The sequence below is a fragment of the Nuphar pumila genome, chromosome 7 (genome assembly GCF_984573655.1).
Source record: "Nuphar pumila chromosome 7, dmNupPumi1.hap1.1, whole genome shotgun sequence".
NCBI lineage: Eukaryota > Viridiplantae > Streptophyta > Magnoliopsida > Nymphaeales > Nymphaeaceae > Nuphar > Nuphar pumila.
The window spans coordinates 104,243,843-104,266,450 of record NC_143255.1 but is presented as its reverse complement, the minus strand read 5'-3'; the positions used below and the strand labels follow the sequence as shown (position 1 = coordinate 104,266,450).

At 39.5% G+C, this 22,608-nt stretch overlaps 1 protein-coding gene across 1 annotated transcript; it reads right to left on the bottom strand.

Annotated features, from left to right (window-relative positions):
- Positions 1-17,113: 17,113 nt before the first annotated feature.
- LOC149832735 (uncharacterized) lies at positions 17,114-22,097 on the bottom strand. Its single transcript, XM_090013294.1, has 7 exons — positions 21,784-22,097; positions 20,357-21,050; positions 19,608-19,730; positions 19,333-19,404; positions 18,708-18,770; positions 18,548-18,583; positions 17,114-17,290 (listed from the first exon to the last, which is right to left on the bottom strand). The coding sequence occupies exons 1-7, from the start codon at positions 22,095-22,097 to the stop codon at positions 17,114-17,116; spliced, it is 1,479 nt and encodes a 492-aa protein (XP_089869420.1).
- Between the last annotated feature and the right edge of the window lie 511 nt (positions 22,098-22,608).

The window sequence follows — 22,608 nt, the reverse complement described above, 5'->3', positions numbered from 1 at the left end:
CTTCTAATTATGTCTACACGTTTTTTTTTTGGGGAAAGATGTGAAATTCTAAATGTGCATTTAAAGCTAACCCAAAAACGTGTAGAGATCTTTGGGGAATGTTTTCAAAAAGATGATTAATGCTTGGAGATTTACAAAATGGTTTACTCGATTTCGGCAAGAATTTAAATGCTATTTCTTCTTTTAAGACTAGTCAAAATCGTGTAGTGTGATTTTAGAAGGTTTTCAAAAGGGATTCAATAGTTTTTAATGCCTATTTGGAAAAACGTGTGAATCCAATGGGTTGGACAGTTTTTGATGATGAGCCTTCCCCAAGTGCAATTAAGGCAAGAAGAGGAGGAGTTGGCCCCTACCAAAATCGTGTTTCTCATATTTATTAGCCCTATTTAGTATTGTTTAGATTGACTTAGTCTTAATTAGGTGTTAATTAAATTAGAAATGTAGCATTAGAATTAGATTTTAGAAAATCGTGTGTATTTAATTAGAGTAAGTTATTGAATTAAATTAGATTTGTAAATTCGTGTAGGTCTAATTAGGTAGATTCTAATTGTAGTGTATATTTAATGTAGTAATTAATTTAGATTTAATTTAGTGTTTTTAGGAACTAACCATTAATTATTATAGTCATACCCTTAGTTAACCCTAATCAACCCTTGTAAACCGCCACCTAGACTAACCCTAGTTAAGTAAACCTAACCGACCCTAGTCTAACCGACCTTATCTAACCCTAGTTAGTTAATAACAGTAGTTAGCTAAACCCTAATCAATCCTTGTAAACCCTAGTCAACCTTAGTTAATATATCCTAACCATAGTTAGATATTTAACCCTAACCTTAGTTTAGTTAACTAGTTAGCCCTAGTTTAACCCATGTAACTAACCTAGTTAGTTAGTTGAGCCGAGCCTTAGTCTACCCTAGTTAACCTCATTTGACCTTAGTTAACCCTACCTAATCATAATCGACCCCTAGTTAAACCCTCTTAATCCTAATTAACCTTAGTTAATAGTTAGTTACCCCCTAACTTTAGTTAAACCAACCATACCCATAGTTAATTACCACTAACCGACCCTAACTAACCGTAGTTAATACTTAACCCTAGGTGTCTAAGCCATCTAACCGTACCCCTAATTCAACCCTAATAAGCCTAGTTAGTTAACCCTACCGAGTCCTAGCATTAGTTGAATTCTACTAACCCTAGTTAGTGTTTGGACCTAGTCAATCTAACCATAATTAGTTAAGTTAATCTAACTTAGTGTATAACCCTAGATAGTTAGTTAACATAGTGTTTAATTTAGTTAGTAAGTAATTCTAGCTAATTAGACTAATCGTAAGTTAGAATTAATATTAGAATAGATAGTTAATTTAGTTAGTGATATTAGATGTTATATATTAGGTTTAATTAGAGTTTAGATTTATTTAGATATCTTATTTAGAGTATTAGTGAGTTTAGGTTAGGTTATTGCTTAGATTTTATAACTTAGTTTAATTGTTATTGTTTGCTGTAGTTTAACAGTAGGTTAGGTTCAGTTAGGACTGTTTTTGTACGTGTTTTAATGTCCAAATGTCAATTGTGGATTCAAAGGGATGAATAGTGCACTGAACCAAAACCCTAATTTTTACCCGATCGTGCACTAGTTATTTCATGTAGATTTTTCATGAGTTTTCTGAATATTATTTTTCTATTCTCTACATTGGTGTGTTAACTGTCTGCAGACCAAATTTCAGCTCGATCCGAGTTGATTTGGTCTGGTTTTTAAGCGTATTATGAAAACAGCTTTTTCGGATTTTGAAATTTCGGGTCCTGCGATTTCCCAAATTATCCTGATTTTGAAACGCTTTGTTATGGAGATCCAGAAAGTATTTTTCACTTATGTAAAATGTGTCATTTGCTTGGATCTGTCTTTTACAGAATAGAAGTGATTTGACCAAATTTGGAATTCGTTTGACCCCTCAAACAGTCATTTTGCGAAAAGCTGTCAGAATCCATTTTTGCCTTATTTAGGGACAAAACAGTCTTTTACTTATTTGTTTGATTTCGTGTGGTTTTACTATTTTTTAAGATTGTAGTTAGTATATTAACAGTATTTAGAGTAATTAGAGTTACTTAACTTAGTTAGTTCACTTAGTTAGTATAACTTTCGTTTTGTATATTTAAATTAACTGTAATTTAATTTAGAAATAGTTTAGAATTAGTATTAGATGTAATCTAGATGAATGCTTGATTTAGTTACTGACTTTTTGTTTTTATTATGTAGGTTGTTAAGTTAGAACAGGTTAACAGATGCAATTCAATTGTGATGTGCGACTGCACTTGATGTGAAAAGACAGAAATGCCCCTGGAGACCTGCTGAAGACTTAGCCGCCTATTGTAGTTTATTTTCATAATTAGAATGTTATTTAATGTAACTTGTAAACATTGACATAGTTGTAAACTTTGTTTTTATTAATAAAGTGTTATTTTGGAATTAATTCAGAATGTTCCTGTTCCCTGTGGATTCGACCCGTACTCGCCACTTTGGTGGAAAGTCAGTTTTATATCTTTGGTTGACGATTTTTCCATGTATTTCATTGAAAAATATTGTTTAAAAATATCACTTCCAAAAGTGCAACCAACAACCTTGCAGAGGTTGTGCAACAACAGGTGGTTGCAATGCAGCAGATATGTGCGAACCTCCAACACGTAGCCCAAGGTAGGCAGAACATAGGTATGATCACCTATAAGCGCTTTATGGAAATGGATCCTTCTGCTTTTAAGGTTAGATGAACTCTGAAGCTGTTGAGACATGGATACATAAGATAAAACATATTTTTCGCGTTTTGAATGTTTCAAATTAGCAGAAAGTGAACTTCGATACCTATCGTTTGAAGAACCACGCTGAAAAGTGGTGGGACACGATCTCTACGATTAAATTCAAAAACAGGAATGTTACGTGGGATGAATTTGTAGAGGTTTTTAACTCTGCATATTTTCCCAAGCATGAACAAAGTAAGAAGATGCAAGAATTCTTAGACCTACAACAGAGGACGACGATCGTGTCCCATTATATTACTAAGTTTCGTTGTTTAGAGCGATATTGTCCAAATGTATATGTCACAGAAAAAGATCAAACAATGAAGTTTGCTCATGGGCTGAGGCCTACTCTGAGAACCAAGGTGTTCACTAGCGGGCCAAAGCCACTCAAGGAGGCTATTGAGGTAGCAACTCTACTGGAAGAAGATTGGGCCGATCAACAGATCAAGATTCAAGTGCATACCAGTGGAAAGAATCCCAATAGGAGGAAGTCCTTGCCACCTACTAAAAAGCAAAAGTGTCAGAAAGGACATCAGAACCGCCAGCAAAGGCAATCGCAGCAACCCAATGCCCAGCGAATGTATCAATGATGCGATAAAAATCATCCTTTCAGAGTTTTCCCTCTCTATGATGGCAAGCGTTTCAAGTGTGAACAACCGGGACATATTGCCAAGTTTTACCTAAGTAAGTCTACTAGAGACTTAGTTATTGCCAATTAAGCACAATCACAGGAGATTTAACCATGACCGAGAAACCTGTCGAGATCGTCGATATCAAGTTTTGTGTATCGAGACCCTCTTGTTGGTCAGAGTATGTTGGCAACACCATGGCATCAAAAGATGCGTATGAGAGCCTAAAGTGCATATGAGAACTATTCTGACTGTTTTGTTGTTGATGTGATTTCGCGAATGAAATCCTTTTTAAGGAGGGTAGGATGTAAGACCCGAGAATTTTCTGAGAAAAGTTTTCCGATATAGGATAGAAATTCATGATTTTCTATGTATTCGCATAGGCTGTGTATGTGTGTGTGTGTGTATATATATATATATATATATATATATATATATATATATATATATATATATATATAATTGCATATCGGAAACCCTAATGCAGACAAATGTTTATATATGTATTGAAATAAGTGCATATGCATGCGTATTTCGATGCATTGGTCATCTAAAACCCTAAGTATTATTTGAATTTCATAAGATCAATCGGGTCTCAGAATGAAAAATTCGAATAAAACTAAAACCCTATTATTTCATGTAAATTAATGAGGATGTATTTCAAAAGGTATGTGTTATACTGGAGGTGATTTTTCAAGGGTCATAAATTTAGAACTTTGAAATAAAATACATAATGGAAATTTAAATTTATATGTGTTTACATGGATCTAAGTATGCATGCATACATATATGTGTATGTATAAGTATATACGCATGTATACATATTTGTATGAGTGTATATGCATACACACGAAACCCTAGAATGTATGTATGTATATAAATATATGTATCATAGTGATATTAGGTCAAACACGTAACTTTTATAAAAAAAAAATAAATATACATTGGAGCATTTGATTTGAATTACCAAAATGTAATTGCCTAAGCTCAACATGTTTTGAGAGAATTATCAAAATTTGGATTTTTCGTTGATTTAGAGATGTTTTTAAAAACTTAGGTGAATCTTCGAATAAAATCAAATAAATATGGTATTTTCACTCTAGGGGGCGTGTGGGGGCATTTTTGAAAGATATCCAAACCCTAAAGGGCGTCTAAGGCTTAATTGAGGGGTAATTTTGAAAGGGTTTCAAAGGTTTTTGAATGAAACAAGTCTATTGGGTGTAAGAGAGATAAAACTCAAATATTACAAGTATGTCACTGCCTAGAAGGGTGTGACATACATCCTAGCCATTTATTTCTAACTTTAATTCTCAGCCATTCACTTAAAACCCTAGCATATTTATATCTTTTGAGAAGAGAGAGAAAGCATTCTCTCCTCTCTTTTTTCTCTCTCCCCTCTCCTCTCTCCTCTCTCCCCCCAAAACTGTGGGGCTCTCCCACCATAGCCGACCGTACACCCCCCTTCCTTCTCTCCACCTTGCTAGTGTGTAGGGTTGGGTACCACGTGGGACTCCATCCTTCACGCCCAAGCAAGAGGAGATCCCCTCCATCGTTCCAGAAGTCATTGAAGATGAAATTTTATCCATCCACCATTAGAATGTGTTTGTTTTCTTTCCAAAATATGTATATGATAGTATCTCTTTCCTTATGAGCATAAAACTGAATGCTTAAGATGCATTTTATTACATGCATGAAGGTTCGATGGATTAATATTTTGGTTTGTGTTGCATGTTGGTTTTCTCATTCCCCCTTTCATCGTTTTTGGAGTATGAGGGTATTATTTTGGTTTTTGCCTAAGGCTTGAGCACCAAAACCACCTTCCTTGATTTCGTGGAGTACAAGGGGGTTCTCGGTAAACCCCAAGGTGGATTCGGTTCGTGCTTTGCATATTAGTGTAGCATGTTCCCCTTTCGACGTTTCATTTCTAATGCTGCATTTTTGGGGGGGGGGGGGGGTGTCTTCGCCATGCCATGCCCAGTGCCGAGTGTTGGACATGCACTCGGGTGGCCTTAGGTGCTGGCGCCCTTGTAGCAGGTGCTGGCCTGCTACACCCTGCCTCTCTCTCGTGGGGTGCGTCCTGCACCTCTACTGGTCTAGACATCCCGACCCAGACCAGTGCTCAGGGCCCGAGCAGGGGCTCAGGCCTGTGTCAGACCTGAGCCAGGCACTACAGTACCTGAACCGAGCCTGGTTCAGGTGGTGCGTCGTGGGTGCCAGTGTGGGGCAAGTCTGAACTGAATGTCCAGACTTGTTCCTGGGTTTTTGAGGACCACCTGGTCCAGCTGCGTGGGTCTGGACCTCTGTCTAAACCAACAGGTTGCTGGATTTGTGTGTCAGGAGTACTCTACCTAGGTCTCTTGGGAGATGTCGCTTCCAAGCCGCGCCTTGTCGTGCAGCTGCAGTTTGGTTGGCGGCCTGGGTTGGTGTGTTCTGGTTTCGAGGCCAAAACATGGCCATGGTGTAATCCTCTGTGATAGTGTTGCTGCAGCAGTTGGGGGCAACATGTTGTCGCCCCTTTCCCTTCCTTGCTGCTTTACTGTTTCCCCAATGTCGTGGCCTCGATGGTCGTTTGGCTTAGTTTTGCAACCCAAAGCATGACTACTTTTGCCGCGACATATTTTAGCAGGTGTCTTCCTCATCGTCGTGAAAACGCAAATATACTTCCCATTCGTGCGATGATATTTCTTTTGCACAATAGGTCACTTAAGTGCATTATAATTGGCATATTATGCAATGGTGTGGTTTACAAAATACATGCAACAAATTAATATCATATGCGATGTTACAATTCAAGGAACACAAGGAAGCCACTTGCTTAATGTTTTCGCACTTAATTGGAATTATTTGAAAAAATTGGTTTAATAATTCAGGCACTATGTTTCCCAATGTGTTCATGCCACTTGACACTTACACATCTCTCAACGCACATGATTTCTAGTTGCGTAGATATAATGGCTCTCAATTGCAGGATAACATGGGGTAATGATTTATGGTGATGATTGAATACGTTTTAGGCATATCGATAGAATTGTAATGCCCATGTCTTTGAGACTGGTGGGATGGTAGAACTCCATGCGGAGTTAGTGCGGGCGACGAACCCACCTCGTGAGTTAAGCTCACTAATGCTAGAAATGTGTGGTCACACGTACTTTTCCTTCTAAGTGCATCTCGTGCGATGTAATTCTAGATAGGTCTTACTTCGGCTAGCTAATTGCTGAAATGTTTATTATTGCCATTAAATGCCAATGTTAATTCCATCAGTTTGTTAGTCGCAATATCACGTTTCTAATGCTTATTAGGATCATGATGCTAGAGTTGTATTTTTTCTTTGCTTAAATATTTGACTTGCTGGCTAAGTAAGTTAGTGCATGATCTAGTCACTTATTACTTAGTTTTATTTCATTTACTTATTGTGGTTACTCTTGTTTTCTCATTTTAAATATGCTAACTGTCTCACCATGATGCACATATATGTTCACTTGTACATATGCATTGCTTGCAATATTTTACCTGTTTCGTTATGATAAATTCACTTATGTTGTTACTTTGGTTAATTATGTCATTGGATGCATATCATGTTATAAATGCTGTGTTTTTCGCAAATAGATTATCGTGGATGATATCTCACCACCTCGCATTAGTACTGACCCCGTTTTATAGGGATATAGGTGGTGACTTCTCATGGTGCGATGGAGCTCGATGTGCGGCGAAGGGCTGAACCTACACTCTAGAACATTGAGATCTTGGCAATTGTCTTTTGTAAAAGAGAGATGATGTATATTCCTCCTGTATCATTTTGTAAAACTATGATAATAAAATGTTTCTTCTCGTTGTTCACTCTGTAAGCCACCCAGAACTTCAAACTGATTTTCCCTTATGTTTTTCTGCCTTACGCAATGTATTTCGAAAAAAAAAAATTACCCTAAAAATCTGAAGAATTTTCCAAATTAGGATTTTGGGGCGTTACATAATACTCCCCATATAGATTTGTCTAACATATCATGGAATGCTAGGATAATCAACCATTGCATAATGACATGACAATCATGGCTCTTCAACCCATATAATTATCCCATCGTCTATCTTCACAACCCGATCAATGTTAAAGACGTATCTATCTGTAAATCTTAACTGTCTCAACCACTGACATACCTAATTTACTAGATCTGGTCCAAGCACGTACCTTGCCTTTGGTTTCAATACTTTGCCATTATACTCTTGGAGTTCCATTTCTGGTCTTTTACATATTACTTTTAAATCCATACGGCCCTTCAGATTATCCTTCATTTTCTCTTTGACATTCATTACCGTATTGAACACATTATCAAAGATATTTTTCTCTACATGCTTCATATCCAAATTATATCGTATCAATAAGGTCGATCAATATGGTAGTTCCTAAAATATAGATTTTTTTGTCCAATTATGATCTTTCCCAAATCCAAAGAAGGGTGTTGAACTACAGGCATCTGTCAGTCCATATGGAAAGTATCACAATCGTCTTAAAATCTTTATGCCAGACAACCGTGTAGGTGAACCTTCTATTTCAGTTCTGCCTTCTTAGAACACATTCATTTATCGTCGAAACGGATGGTCGCTGAGTAGAAATCGACAGTGATAATCAAACCAGCACGACTTCCATCCATGCATCAATCTAAAAGATTTTGTATCCTCCATGCAGTATGGACATGCCAACCTCTCATGTGTGCTCCAACCAGATAACATACCATATGCAGGGAAGTCACTAATTTTCCATAAAACATCAGCCTTCATATTGAAGTTTTATTTTTTATGGGCATCGTACGTGAGAATACCGTCATCCCACAATATTTTCAGTTCATCAATCAATGACCTTAAATATACATAAAGATTTTGGTCTGAAGAGGTCGGACCAGAGATCAATAGAGAAAAAAAAAGATTTTGACGCTTCATACACAAGCTTGGAGGAAGGTTGTATGGGGTGACAAATACTGGCCAACACAAGTATGTGGTTGATCTACTCCCAAATGGATTAAATTCATCTGTACATAAACCGAGCTTAACATTTCTCACTTCCATTGCGAAGGTCTGATGAGTATGATCAAAGTGCTTCCAAGCTTTTGCGTCAACAGGATGCGCGATCTTGTCTTCATCATGTTGAACTTTATTTGCATGTCATCTCATGTGTTTAGCTATCCTCGAAGACATACAATCGTTGCAATCTAGGGGTGAGAGGGAAGTAGCAGAGTGACTTGTATAACATTTCTTTTGACTTCGTGCTAACATTGCCTCTTATTTTTTGCTTAAACTAAGGATGCCCACATGATGGATATAATCTGCTATTTTCTTGATCTTTGAAATACAACATGTAGTGATTTGGACAAACATCTATCTTTTGATACCCCACACCTAGAGCATTGACCATAACCTTCGTACGGTAGAAATTTTGTGGCAATTTCTCATCTTTGGGCAACATAGTCTTCATAATAGAGCACAGATGGTCAAAACATGATTGACTCAAATTATGCTCTGACTTCAAATTCAGTAGTTGAAAAACTGCAGACAAGATAATGTGACTCTCGCAACCATTCCATAGTGGCTCATCAGCATCTTTAAGTAAGTCATAAAATCTACTAGCTGCATCGTTTGCTGCTTCTTCCTCTACCCCAGTTGGTACATCACTAAGACCCATAGTAGAACCCAGTTCTGGTCCCTGCGGCATCAAATATCAAATCCACATATAGATTATCGTGCACCACATCCACCCATGCATCAAAATTATTCCAAAATTCTTCACCATGAAGCATCCAATTATGATAACCACTCACAAAACTCTTCTTGTATAGGTGATGTCTAACGCCATAAGGTTCTACAAATCCATTGTTCTTATATATCGTGTAGGAGCACCTGATCCGACCGATGAGATCCACTGTACTGACACTTGCCATTGCAAATTTAATAAAACTGTCAACATCATCCATATATTCAAGCGACACCTCATTATCAACTATCCTACGGTACATCCATTCATGGTTTGTAGTCATTTTATCCTATAATGTTATGGATATTATCTTCACTAGTTAAAAGAAAATCATAATAATGCATCGATGAAAAAAATATCAAATTTATCATGCATTGTTGGTGGATATAATGATTTGATATATATATATATATATATATATATATATATATCACAAGGATACTTAGAAAGATGAAATCATATTCACAAACACAATATATTCAATTTAAACATGTTTTCATGATACATTTTTACATGAAATGCATAATCAAATAAAAAATAACTTCATGCAAGCATGGATAGTCATGTCAAATATTGCAATACATTCACTCATTCATATTACAACAATGTCAAACATGTACCTGCAACAAACATACTCCAATATTCCGTTAACTACTACCATGACTAGCATGAAATCTGAACTACAAAAATAAGAGAACTTCTATTCTTATACATTCAAATCATGCTGAGCATGATCTCCAAACTCCAGCAAAATAGTCTTAGATATCCACAACTAAGTGAGTATGTAAGCAGGAAAGTGTTATAATCAAGAAAGTAAATAACATGTGATACGCTTGCATCACTTACTCACCATGGGCATTTACCCGATTTACATGCCTTTGCATTTACATTTTTCTTGTTTATTTTTGCATGGCATTTTAAGCTGCATGTGATGGTTAGCATTAAGCATCACGTATTTTGCTCTGCTACGCACCTGTAATGCATATTACTCTTGTCGGTCAAAGACAAAGACATAGGAAAACAGGCTGCTGGCCAAAGACAAAGACACAGGCGGGGCCCTCTGCCAGCCGAGCAAACACAAAGGTAGAGGGGGCAGATCTCCCTTGCCGTTGTTGCTTAAACAAGGGCAGGGGGCAGAGCCCCCTGTCGAAAAGTACCAGCTGCAAGAGAGCAGCCCCCTCTGTCAGCCGAGCAAACACAAAGGCAAGGGGCAGATCCCCCTGCCACTGTTGCTTAAACAAGGGCAGGGGGCGGAGCCCCCTGCCAGAAAGTACCAACGCCAGGGGGGCGGTCCACTCTGCTAGTTAAGAAAACACAAAGGCAAGGGGGGTGGATCCCCCTGCCACTGTTGCTTAAACAAGGGCAGACAGGAGGGCGGAGCCCCCTGCTGGAAAGTACCAGCGGTAGGGGGGCGCCCCTTGCCGACAGGTTGGAAAGAGGGACAGGGGAAGGCACGAGGGTACGAGAGGCGAACTCACCGGCATGGTCGTTGATGGGCTTCGATTGAGTTGCCAGAGCTGGAGGAACAGGTGGTGGGTCACCAGTGGGGTCGTTGAGAGAAGAAGGGGAGATGGCGACGATCGAAGAGGGGGTAGCCGACGGTCGGTGGTTGTCAATGGCAGTAGAGAAGAAGGAGTCAGTGGTGGCGTTCGGAGGGGTGGCCGACGACTTCGGTCATTGATGTTTGCTCAAAGGATGGGAGGCGATGACGATGGATCGAGCGAGGGAGGAGAAAGGGCAATGGATCGGCGGAAGAGGGGGGAGAGAGAGAGAGAGAGAGAGAGAGAGAGAGAGAGAGAGAGAGAGAACAGGGAGAGAGAGAGAACAGGGAGACAATTTTGTGCCCTAGATGGGCCGTTTTATATCAAAAATTAGCAATGACTTAGCGACGAACATATTCTGTCTCAAAATCCACCAGTAATTAGCGACAGAAAAATTTTGTCGCGCATCCATCGCTAAGTTATGATGAAGTTTGAGATTGATTTTTTCTGCCGCGAAGCCATCGTTAATCAGCGATGGAGTTTGAGACCGAATTCATCCATCACTAAACTGTTGTTACTTAGCGACAATTTTTGAGACAAAAATTTGTCGTTGCTAATTCTGCAACTAATTCCAATTTTAGGGATGACTAATTTTATCTCACTAATCCGTCGCAAAATGGTGATGGATTATTTTTGTCGCAACTTTCTGTCGCTAATTAATATTTTTCTTGTAGTGATAGTTGTCCTTAAACGAATTTGAAGACTGATCGATGAATAGTAAAAATGTTAAATAATCAAGAGAGAGAGAGAGAGAGAGAGAGAGAGAGAGAGAGAGTCACATGATATACGTGGTTCAGCAATAGTGCCTACGTCCACAGGCAAATGAAGTCTTCTTCCTTAAGTTTTTTCAATGTGTTTACACGGTGTTATATACATTACATTAGTAGCTAAATGAGCTTGCCTATGAGATAAGATAGACTTCTTATCTTTTTAACTTCCTTCACATTATCAGAAAAATCTCTTTCTCCAAAATTATCTCTTGAGCTATAGATATTTGTGAAAGGCCAAATATGGCTATCGACATCTTTGAGAGACCGACCGGTCTCTAGTTGTTCACAACAAATGTGGATAGGTGTATCTCTATCGTGATGTTGTTCACAATTAATGTGGGGTTTGTTATTTCCATTGTAATCATGCCAAACAAGTCTAGATATGATAATATGCCCCTTCAAATTGGGCGATGGTGCAATCCACAAGCCATGTTTGGGTTGAAGAGAATGGAAGGCTACCTTGGTCAATGGCTTGGTGAATATATCAACAACCTAGATATGAGACAAAATGAAGGCAGTAATGAGCTGACACTGAGCGACTTTCTCACGCACAAAGTGATAATCAATCTCGATATGCTTAGAGTGATTGTGAAAAACTGGATTCACTGTCATATGCAAGGCGGAGAGATTATTGCAAAAATTATGGGAGCTTGCAAAATGTAGAGTCCAAGATCACGAGCAAGAAGGCACATACCAAAATGGATGGTGTCTTTGATGTACCAAAGAATACACTTGACGAGCTGAAAATGAAACTCAGTAGGGACGTGCATATACTAAAAAACATAATTAACACTGTAAGATATGTCTGGCTAAGTGAAAGTAAGATACTGGAGGCTTCCAACTAAACTCTGATAATAGCGAACATCGACATAGGGGGGTGAAGAAACAGGCGGTGACGACTGACTGACTGACCATAGGAGTGAAAATATGGCAACAATCCTTCATTTGAGCCCAGTTAAGAATCTCATAAGCACAATGAGTCTGATAAAAAAAGTTCCTGCAGCAAACCGTTGGACCTGAACTCCCTAAAAGTGGTGAAGATCGCCAAGGTCGGTCATGGTAAACTTCGTGCTTAATCGCTTAATAACAATAGTCAGAAAGGCAAGATTGCTTCTAGTGATAATGATGTCATTAACATATAATAATAAGAAAATACATTTGTGGTTATGGCAATATATAAAAAGAGAGGAATCAACACTGTAAAAGAAACCCATACCTAGCAAAAAAGAGCTGAAGCGATCAAACCAGGGGAAAAGGTCTCAAAAAATCAACTCTGAGAAGTTGGGTAAAACCCTTGGTGGCCAAGCAAGCTTTGAGACGATCGAGAGAATCGTCATCATGAGGTTTGGTCTTAAAAACCCATTTACAACCGACAATATTCATGTCCGAAGTTGGAAAAACAAGTTCTCAAGTTTTTGTATGGGAAAGAGCAGTCATTTCGTCCTGCATGGCCTGGCGCCAACCGGAGTGAGAGAAGGTCGCTTTAATGATTTTGGGTTTAAGAAGAATGTCAAGAGTAGCTAAAAAATATTTGAGATTGGGCTTGACAACACCGACTTTGGCACGGGTTAGCATGGGATGGGCATTAGTAGGGAGGGCGGTAGAAGAGGAAACATGGGAAGAGGTCGAGAGATAAGAGGGAGGGGAGGCCGAGGTTCCCGTGGGAATGGGGTTCAATGACACTATGAGCAGCGCTTGTGGGGCACTATGCTTTGGATAATCAAGGATAATGCTGCAATTTTGGTCATCTATATGAATGATTGGACGTTGGTTGACTGGCTTCCAGAGAGAAATATCATGACCATGAGACGAGGTGCCTTGAAAAGGGAAGCATCATTCGTCAAAAATAACATGACGATTGATGTAAATTCGACCAGTGTCAACATGTAGGCAGCGATATCCCTTGTAGTTATCACTATAGCCCAAAAATACACACGGTAGAGACCGCAGAGAAAATTTGTTCTTAGCATAATCACGCAAATATGGAAAATATCTTGCCCCCAAAACACGAAGATATCCATACTCAGGCCGTTTGTGAAATGACTTCTCATATGGGGATGCCATTTTAATGCGAAGCTGGGTAAATGATTGATTAACCAAACGGTTGTGAGAAAAGCTTCAACCCAAAACTTTATAGGCAAAGAAGCATAAAACATCATGGTAAGACTCAGTTCAATAATACTACAATGTTTTCTTTTTGCTCATCCATTTTGCTGAGGCATGTGAGGACAAGAAACATTATGGTAAATTTCCTTTTTCTCTTAAGTATTGTTGAAATTTATGTCCTATGAACTCTTTACCACCATCAGATTGAAAAATTTTAATGGTGACATCAAATCTGTTCAAAATTGTTTTATGAAACTCATAAAATATATAAATAAAATCATATTTCAATTTCAACTGGTATAGCCAAACATATCAGGAGAAGTCATCGACCATAATGACGTAATACTTGAAACCTTGGTGAGAAACTTCAAGTGTAAGCCCCAAAATATCGCAATGTATTTTCTCAAAAGGTTTATTAGAAGATTCTTCAGATTTAGTAAATGTAAGTCAAGTAGACTTAGCCATGATGCAACTCTCATAAATGGCTTTATTTTTATTTGCAAGAAATCAACCTTTTATTTTGAAAAAAATCAACTATCTCTATACTCGGGTGTCCTAACCGACGATGCCATTCATCTTTGCTCACACTACATTATCTATTCGAGAAAAATGCCTCTTCTGTGGTCCATTCTAGGATGTAGAGATCATCGCTTCTAAGCTCCTAAGCTATCTGTCTCTTGCTCACCTTGTGCTTTGTAAGAAGCCGATTATTATAGAACTCAAAAAATAAAGGTTGATCGTGTGTTAATTGGCGAACAAAAAACATTTTTTTCATGTCAAAAACCACTAGAACATTATCAAGTCTAAGTTTTTCCTGACCAAGTTTAAGATCAACTGAATCGACATGGGTAATCGAGAGTTTCATTCCATTTTTGACCATTATTTTCTCACAACCAAAATAGGGATTAAGCTTATGAAGCATACCTGGGTCGATGGTGACATGAGAACTAGCACCTGTGTTAGGAAACCAAGCATGAACTTGATTATCTGAGACTGTCATAGCCGTCAATGCTTAGAGAATATCGCCGAATTGGTATATTTGATTAAACCTGTGATAACACTTCAATGCAGTGTAATTCGGTTTCGAACAAATTTGGCATACTACATGTTTATCCTTTTGCTGATTTTCTTGCTTATTTTGGCGGTTTTGATTATTCTAGAATTGTTGATTCATTTGGTGCGAAGGTTAATTTCTCATTTGAGAAAACCCTCGACCTTGAGACGAAAAACATTTTTGAAAACCTTGTCTCTTATTACTTTGATTTTTATCTTGTTGTTGGCTTAAGAAAGTCACATTTTGATTAGGATGAGAATCCTGATCAAGCGTCTGCATAGTTTTAAAAGTCTCATGGGACTGGAGCAAAGAAATTAACTTTTTGTACGTAGAAACTGATAGTTTCATCACGGATATGACGAATGCTTCGTACTCATGTCCAAGACCATTCAATAGTGAGAAAATTTTGTTTCTCTCATCAATAGGTTTGTCGATGGCAACATGCTTATCACAAGTGTTTTTAAAAGTGTCAATGTATTCAGATAGAGAAAGGCTACATTTCTAAAATGTCTGAAGTTTCTGCAGTAGATAGCATTTGCGCTCTTAAGAGTCAAGAGCAAAAGCCTCTTTAAGGGTCGACCATACTTGTGCAATTGTGTCGAGCCCAACAATGAATCTGAGAACATCCTCGGATAAGGTGCTGATTATCCACCCACGCAGAAGCCGATCCAATTTCCTCCATGCGATGGAATTTGGATTTTCGGTATGGACTCTGTCGTCATCAACTAGAAATTGCTCTGGAACGTGGGATTCATGGCCAATGAATCCCTGGAGGTCTTGACTTTCTATCAACCTCAATAGTTGCATCCTCCGGAATAAATAGTTAATGTGTGTGTGTGTCAATTTTAATGACACGAAATTGGCAACATTCAAAGTTGTGTGATATGAGAACTTGATTGAGAAAGAAGAGGCAGCCATGGAATCAAACCGTATAAACTCACGGTTCTAGCTCTGATACCATAAATGAGTTTGAGGATGAATCGATGAATTTTAAAAATGATAAATAGTTGAGAGAGAGAGAGAGAGTCACATGATATATGTGGTTCGGCAATAGTGCCTACGTCCACGGGCAAATGAAGTCTTCTTCCTTAAGTTTTTTCAATGTGTTTACACATTGTTATATACATTGCATCAGTAGCTAGATGAGCTTGCCTATGAGATAAGATAGACTTCTTATCTTTTCTAACTTCCTCCACATTATCAGAAAAATCTCTTTCTCCAAAATTATCTCTTGTGCTATGGATATTTGTGAGAAACCAAATGTAGTTATCGATATCTTTGAGAGACCGACTGGTCTCTAGTTGTTCACAACAAATGTGGACAGGAGTATCCTATCGTGATCTTGTTCACAATTAATGTGGGGTTTGTTATCTTCATTGTGATCACGCCAAACAAGTCCGGATCCGATAATAGTCCTGTCTATGACACTGTCCAGTTTTTCCTAAGCAGGTTTTACTTTTTCATTTTTTTTTAAACTGTACCATCCCCACCGTTCAAGGGGGTCGGCACAACAAAAGAGTGTGTCCTGCATCCCGCGAACATGAGAAACACCGTGGACACACTTTTGGGGCATCTCAAGCGACCCACAATCATAGGGTCCAAAACTGATAACTCAAGCAAGGCCCTGGCGTTTGCAAGTATCTATTGGAACTCAAAATTTTTTATTATAGAATTGAAGCATATGTTGTGGTTAGTGTGAATTTTAGTCTTTGATACATACCATTACTGGTTTGACATCCTATCTCTTTTTATGTTAAAAAATCAAGCAAATAAGAGAGAGAGAGAGAGAGAGAGAGAGAGAGAGAGAGAGAGGTCTTTGACAACAAAACAACCTTCACTTAAAAAAAACAAATAAAAAAACAATAAAACAGCTTTAGGTGGCACCTTCTATGGATCAGGTGCAATGTGATTGCACACTTTTAGTGTGCTGCTGGACCTGATTACCCACCATCTTTAGGATACAGCTGGCAACTAGGGATGGCAGTGGACCGGGGGAAAGCGGGGCCCCGCCCCGTTTGGACCGGGGATGAAGTGTATGAAACGGGGATGGAGGCGGGGATGGACGTGCACTTTTCCCCGCCCCGCCCCGTCCCGTCTCGTCCCCGCCACGATCCCCGCCCCGACCACTTTTCCCCGCAATATCCCCGCCCCGCCCCGCCTCATCCCCGTTTAAACCGGGGATGGAGGACATGAAATGGGGATGAAGGCGGGGGTGGAGGATAAAATCCATCCCCGCCGCGGAGGCGGGGTGGGGGTGGAGGATAAAATTTTGAGGCGGGGCGGGGGTGGAGACCTTGTCCCCCGCCCCACTGGCATCCCTACTGGCAACAGCAGACCGTGGGTGATCAGGTGCAGCAGCACACTGTGCAACCACATTGCACCTGATCTCAATTCGCCTCTTTGTTAGGGTTACAAAAGATACATCGTTAAGGATTGTCAACATTTATTTTTTTATACACTTTTCTTAAGAGAGAGAGAGTCGGTCATCTATGCAAGCATCCTCTGTAAGATGGTGTCCAATAATCAACTGACCCTGTGCTTTCACGGAAGACTTGAGGAGTGCATGAAATTGGAACAAGGCATAATCCTCTACTCCTTAAGTCTAGCTTGGCTTCACATCTAGTTGCCTTCTTTTCCACTGCTCCCCATAAGTTATGATCCTGAGGAAAAACCCAACAAACTTAGCTGCAAAATGGATGATTTTAGATCTGATAGACTTGGATAGGTTTTGGTTGCCAGTAGATTTCTTAAAGTCAATTGGGTTGATCAAGTTGGTCACCTCTGTCACATGAATTCGGATCCAACTTTAATGATTCACCTAACTTGATGCAAAATTTCAGCAAGACTTCCAGAGTCCGGCAAGGTCACATTAGGTTGGTTCACATAGCGACTAAGTGGCTTGATTTTGGTAGTTGGACTAATGACTTGAGCAGCATACATAGTCTTGGTCCTGTGCACATACATATCTAGGCTGGTAAACGAGCTGAGCATGAGTTGTTCGGGCTTGGCTCATTAATTAAGGTTACAGCCCAGATATGGTTCAGCTTGTTAGCTCATCGCAAGCCGAGCCGAGCCTGACCTCGCTGCGAGCTGAGCTTTACAGGATGAACACAAACAATGTTTTTTAAGTGTTTTTTAAAGCTTGATAATATGTAAAAATATATGACATGTATATTTTTTTCAAAAGAAAAAAGGTATATATAACATTTGTATAATTACATGTATAAAACATACGAAATATGCATATTATGTATATAGTATATGTATAAAATATAAAATATATAATATGTAAAACGAGCATGTACGAGCCGAGCTGAGACGAACTTGCCATGTTCATACTTGGCTCATTTACCTGAACGAGCTGGCTCATAGCTTAGCTCGCTGAACTGAATCTCCGAGCCAAGTGAAGTTTCTCACAAGCCGAGCTGAGCCTAATGATGAGCTGCTCGTCTCGTTTCCTGGCTCTATACATATGCAGTAAAACATTAAAAAAGATTGGAATGATCTCCATTTAAATGAAGTTCAAGCCAGGTGACCCTAAGTCTTGGCCCCATTTGCAAGCATAATTGGTTATCCCAGTTTTAGGGTTGCTATTTGAGTTCAACAAACCAATGTTATCAAAATCCCCCAAGACGATTCAAAAGGGGCCGATTCAAGGTTGATTCAATTCATTTTTTTAAATTTTTTAAGGAGGTTAAATTTTTTTGTAACATTTTTTATTTTTAATTACACGTGTCGTCTGATGGTAAAAACGGCCGATTCAAGATCGAATCGATTAGATTCAATTCGTTTTTTCAATTTTTTTTAAGAAACCGATTCACCAAGTGAACCCATTTTAACAACATTGCAACAAACGTACGTGTTCACCAAATTCACGAATCCTTGTTTTAGGGCTTGCTTCTTACCCCTTGCCTGGCTGGATTAGGCTTCATATATGGATGATTAAGTAGTAGCTGCAAACAAATATGATCATGAATAACAGATTGCAATTAAAAAACGAATATGTGTTAATTAATGTGCGATTAAATTATAGAAGCATTGTCTAATCTTGACGCGGTTGGGTTAGAATTTTACCACCACTTGCTCCTGCATAAATTTGATGTAGATAATTGCTTCCAGTAGTACAGATGCAGTATCAGTCTGCGGGAAAATCACGTAAAAGAATAGTTAACAAGGTTATAACATAAACCAGACGTGGTGCAGTTACAGTTTCTACTCCAAGAAAGCTGCCATGCACAAAGATTTTATGCATGCACGCATGCATGTGTGCACACGTGTGTGCGTTGGAGAGAGAGAGAGAGAGAGAGAGAGAGAGAGAGAGAGAGAGAGAGAGAGAGAGAGAGAGAGAGAGGGAGGTGGGTGCAAAGTAGAGATGCCTCTGCCACTAACTAAAAGCACAGTGGAAAGTGATGTGGAGGGCATTTTTGCACAAGTCTTACTGTGTCCCGAAATGACACGATGAAGTATCACATAAGACAACAAAATGGGTCCACCTGATTTAGAGGGAGACCCATCTCGTTTGTTTCCTAAAGGGTACATGCTCATCCTTGCAATATGGCATTATTAAAATTTAACATCTCTTATGTGTTCCATGGTACAGTTTCCAAGGTCCCGTTGCCTCTTTTGAACTTGTGCATGTACATATGAGAGAGAGAGAGAGAGAGAGAGAGAGAGAGAGAGAGAGAGAGAGAGAGTCTTTTACCTTTCCAAAAGGTGCTACAATCTGCTGCAAAGCTGTGATTCTATCCCCAAGTTTCATTTTTGGGACCTGCAACTGTACATTTTATTAATTATTGACTTGTTTCATTCAAATCATACAAGGGTGTGATGTGTGAAAATATTTATGCCTGCTTTAAGAAGCGTCCACAAGCTACTTACTTACCCATCCACCTCACTTCCAAGCTTAATTTTTTTATGATGTTTTCATGCTCAATTAGTATCACATTTCCAGTCATTCAAAGTTTACATGATGATTACCTTAGATGACGGTACAGTGGAGCCCTCATGCTTTGGCTTTTTCAATGCCACCTGGGAATCATCCTCCAACTTCTTCTTTGCTTCATTACAAGTACTAGCTTCCCGGATCCCATTTCCTCTACTCTGCATCCAAAAGTCCATAAAATTATGCTCATCTTGACTGTGACATTTAAATGCCTCTCTTTCTCTACTAACTACAATAGAATTTATCATCACAAGGTTAGGAATTTAACAATCAACAATTCCAATATGAACATCAGAATATGGATTTGGTACAAAGCCATTTGAGTTTTGTACCATATGAATCCATACAAAGATAAAGGTGTCAATTACAAACCAATTGACGTTTATTGCACCCCATTTCCCTTTTATCTATCCGTTCATATCAAACAAAGGTGTGTGTGTCTATATATATACCATGATCTCTCTCTCTCTCTCTCTCACACACACACACACACATATATGTAATATATGTATGGTGGTTCTGTACCATGATAGGAAAACCAAGGTATCATGGTACAAAATCACCATATATATATATTATAATGAAGGAAAACCTCACTGAAAACCAGGTCACTTAATGGGCCTACCTCCCTGCGAGGTAAAACTCCGGATTAAGAACGCCTAACCATAAGTGACGATTTGATCTTGGGCCTTCAGCAGGACACAGGACCCCGCTAGCCACATAACCACCGCGGTGGTTCATATCAAACCATATTGTTGATGAATGGATTGAGCAATTGTCTTACTAATAACGAACTCTCTTGAAATGTTTTCTTGCAATCCTGCAACTCAGCACCCTTGATATGCCTCTTTGAAGCTTGAAAATCCAACAGTGGCTTGTTTAAAGCCCCTCCAAAATAGATAAAGTCTGCAACGTTTCTACTGCCATGAAAAGGCCTATCTCCTGTGCCTGAACCACTGAAAGACAACTGGTGTCCAGCAGAATTGCAATTAGAGGTCCGGAATGAAGTATTAGAAGCTTCAACTTGCTTTCCTTCTTTCGCATAATGCCTAATGCACGGTGAATAACCAGCAGGATTCATCGCGTTTCTGGTCACACTGACACCATCTGAGTAGGAAGATGAACTGGGATTATCATGTTTAATCTCTGTCCTAAGGTCAAAATGACCGAGGTTGTTCTGTTGGTAAAGATTAAGAGCAGAATTCAAAGTGGTACATGAGGAAGCCGATTCGTCAGTGAGATTTTGGGGGGCTTGAGAATCAGGGGGAGCAATAGACCAATTATTAACAAGAAAATTCAATTTCTCGTGATCAAATCCTCCACTGTAGTTTGTGAATTCCCAGTTGGTTTCTGATTTTTTAAAATGATCACAAGGGGGCTCAAATATTTCTGTCCTCAGTGCCTTAGCGGACAATGCTGCAAGCAACTTGTCTCCATCGTCTTCATTATTCTGCAACTCTCCATTGCTTCCTACGCCCCTAATAGACCAACAACCAAATATCAAATTTGTTAAAAGAAAAAACTTTAGAAAGTGCCTGTTTGTGTGTGTACATGCGGGTGCATGCGGACGTGTTTGTGTTTGTGTTTGTGTGTGCATTTGCACGTGCACGCATGCGTGTTTGTGTATGTGTGTGAATCATGCAAGAAAATACACCTGCTTGAGCATAACTACGTCGAATAACCGAGGACCTCATATTATGGCTCTCTCTCTCTCTAAGGTGCAAGTAAATCTTATTCATATAATAATTCAAATAAATAAATGAAATATGACTGATTGATGATATGGCATAAACAGAACAGTATAGGTGATTATATATATTGCTGTGCGTGTGCGCATATGTGGTCACAATGGCCCTTTTGTTTCCTTCCCTTGGATGGAAATGCCTTTCCCATGAAAAGAGCATAATCTTCTAAAAAGAAATACCCACGTGGCTTTCCGATGAAAATCGTTTCACATGGGGGGAGATGTGAAGGGATTTTCACGAGACAGAAGGGAAAAGCTGGGGCCTACACTGCCAGCATAGACTTTTCCCTCCTTGTTTTCGTGTTTGTTTCACCTACGGTGGGAAATGCACTGCCAGCGTGTGGACTTTTTCAACGAAAAGTGGGCAGTTTCCCTTGCAACAAGCACGTCCAGAAGTTTTTGAATCAGAAAAAAAAAGAGTGGACATAAAAAAACAAACAAACAAACGGGGAATTGGCGATACTTACAGGAAAAGCTGATTCCAAATATGGGTATCGGGTGTCGGGTCCAGAGACGGATCCATGTGTGAGGCTGACTCGACCATTTCTTGTGACTCCATGCACAGACCCGAATGGTTGGAGGCGTTGGTCAAGGAGGTGGACATCTCGTCGTCACAGGAAGAGGAGAAGGAAGGATTATCTCTCCTGTTGACACCTGGCCTCCATCGCTGGCTCCAATGACAGATCGGGCTCTCGTGAACCTCAGATATCGACGTCCACCAGTTCACCGCGGAGGAGGAAGCGGCAACCGAGCTCTCACAACCATCCTCTGCCATCTTCATCTCTTCCCACCGTCTATGGTTCGAACGTCCTGTTATGGGTTGAGAGGCCACCGGCAATTGTTTCCGGTTGGTTTCTCTTCCTCTCTTGCTAGTGACAAGGGTATTTATTCTGGTTAACTGTTAACGGATGACGTCAGCATAGGAAGTAAGTTATGGTGCAAGCAATAAAATATGCACCACTGAGGGTCGTGGGAGCAATAATTGTGATGCAAAGGAGGGCGTGGAGATATGAGTCATATTATGACAAGTAGGGGAGGTTGGAGGATTTGTTCCCCTTGGTTGTTTTTACATGACCACGTCGTTTTAGGGGTCTCAGATTTTTTTTTATGATGAGAAACCCTTGCCGGAGCGACGAAAACTCTGGGTGGGACCATGACCACCCTGCCGGCCTTACATGGCCCGCCTCTGTAAGCTATAGACACACCCGTGCCCCAGTAGAGTTTGATCTGGTGCCTTCATCTCAACACCTTCACAACTACCCAGATGACCACACGGGCGATCCCACGGTGGT

Bases quoted from the DNA above. Each gene is read 5' to 3' on its own strand.
- LOC149832735 (XM_090013294.1), bottom strand. From the start codon at position 22,097: ATGAAGATGGCAGAGGATGGTTGTGAGAGCTCGGTTGCCGCTTCCTCC. The intron at 19,405-19,607 runs GTAATCATCATG...TAAAATGTACAG, and splicing joins CCACTGTACCGTCATCTAAG to TTGCAGGTCCCAAAAATGAA. The intron at 18,584-18,707 runs GTGGTAAAATTC...ATTTGTTTGCAG, and splicing joins AATTTATGCAGGAGCAAGTG to CTACTACTTAATCATCCATA.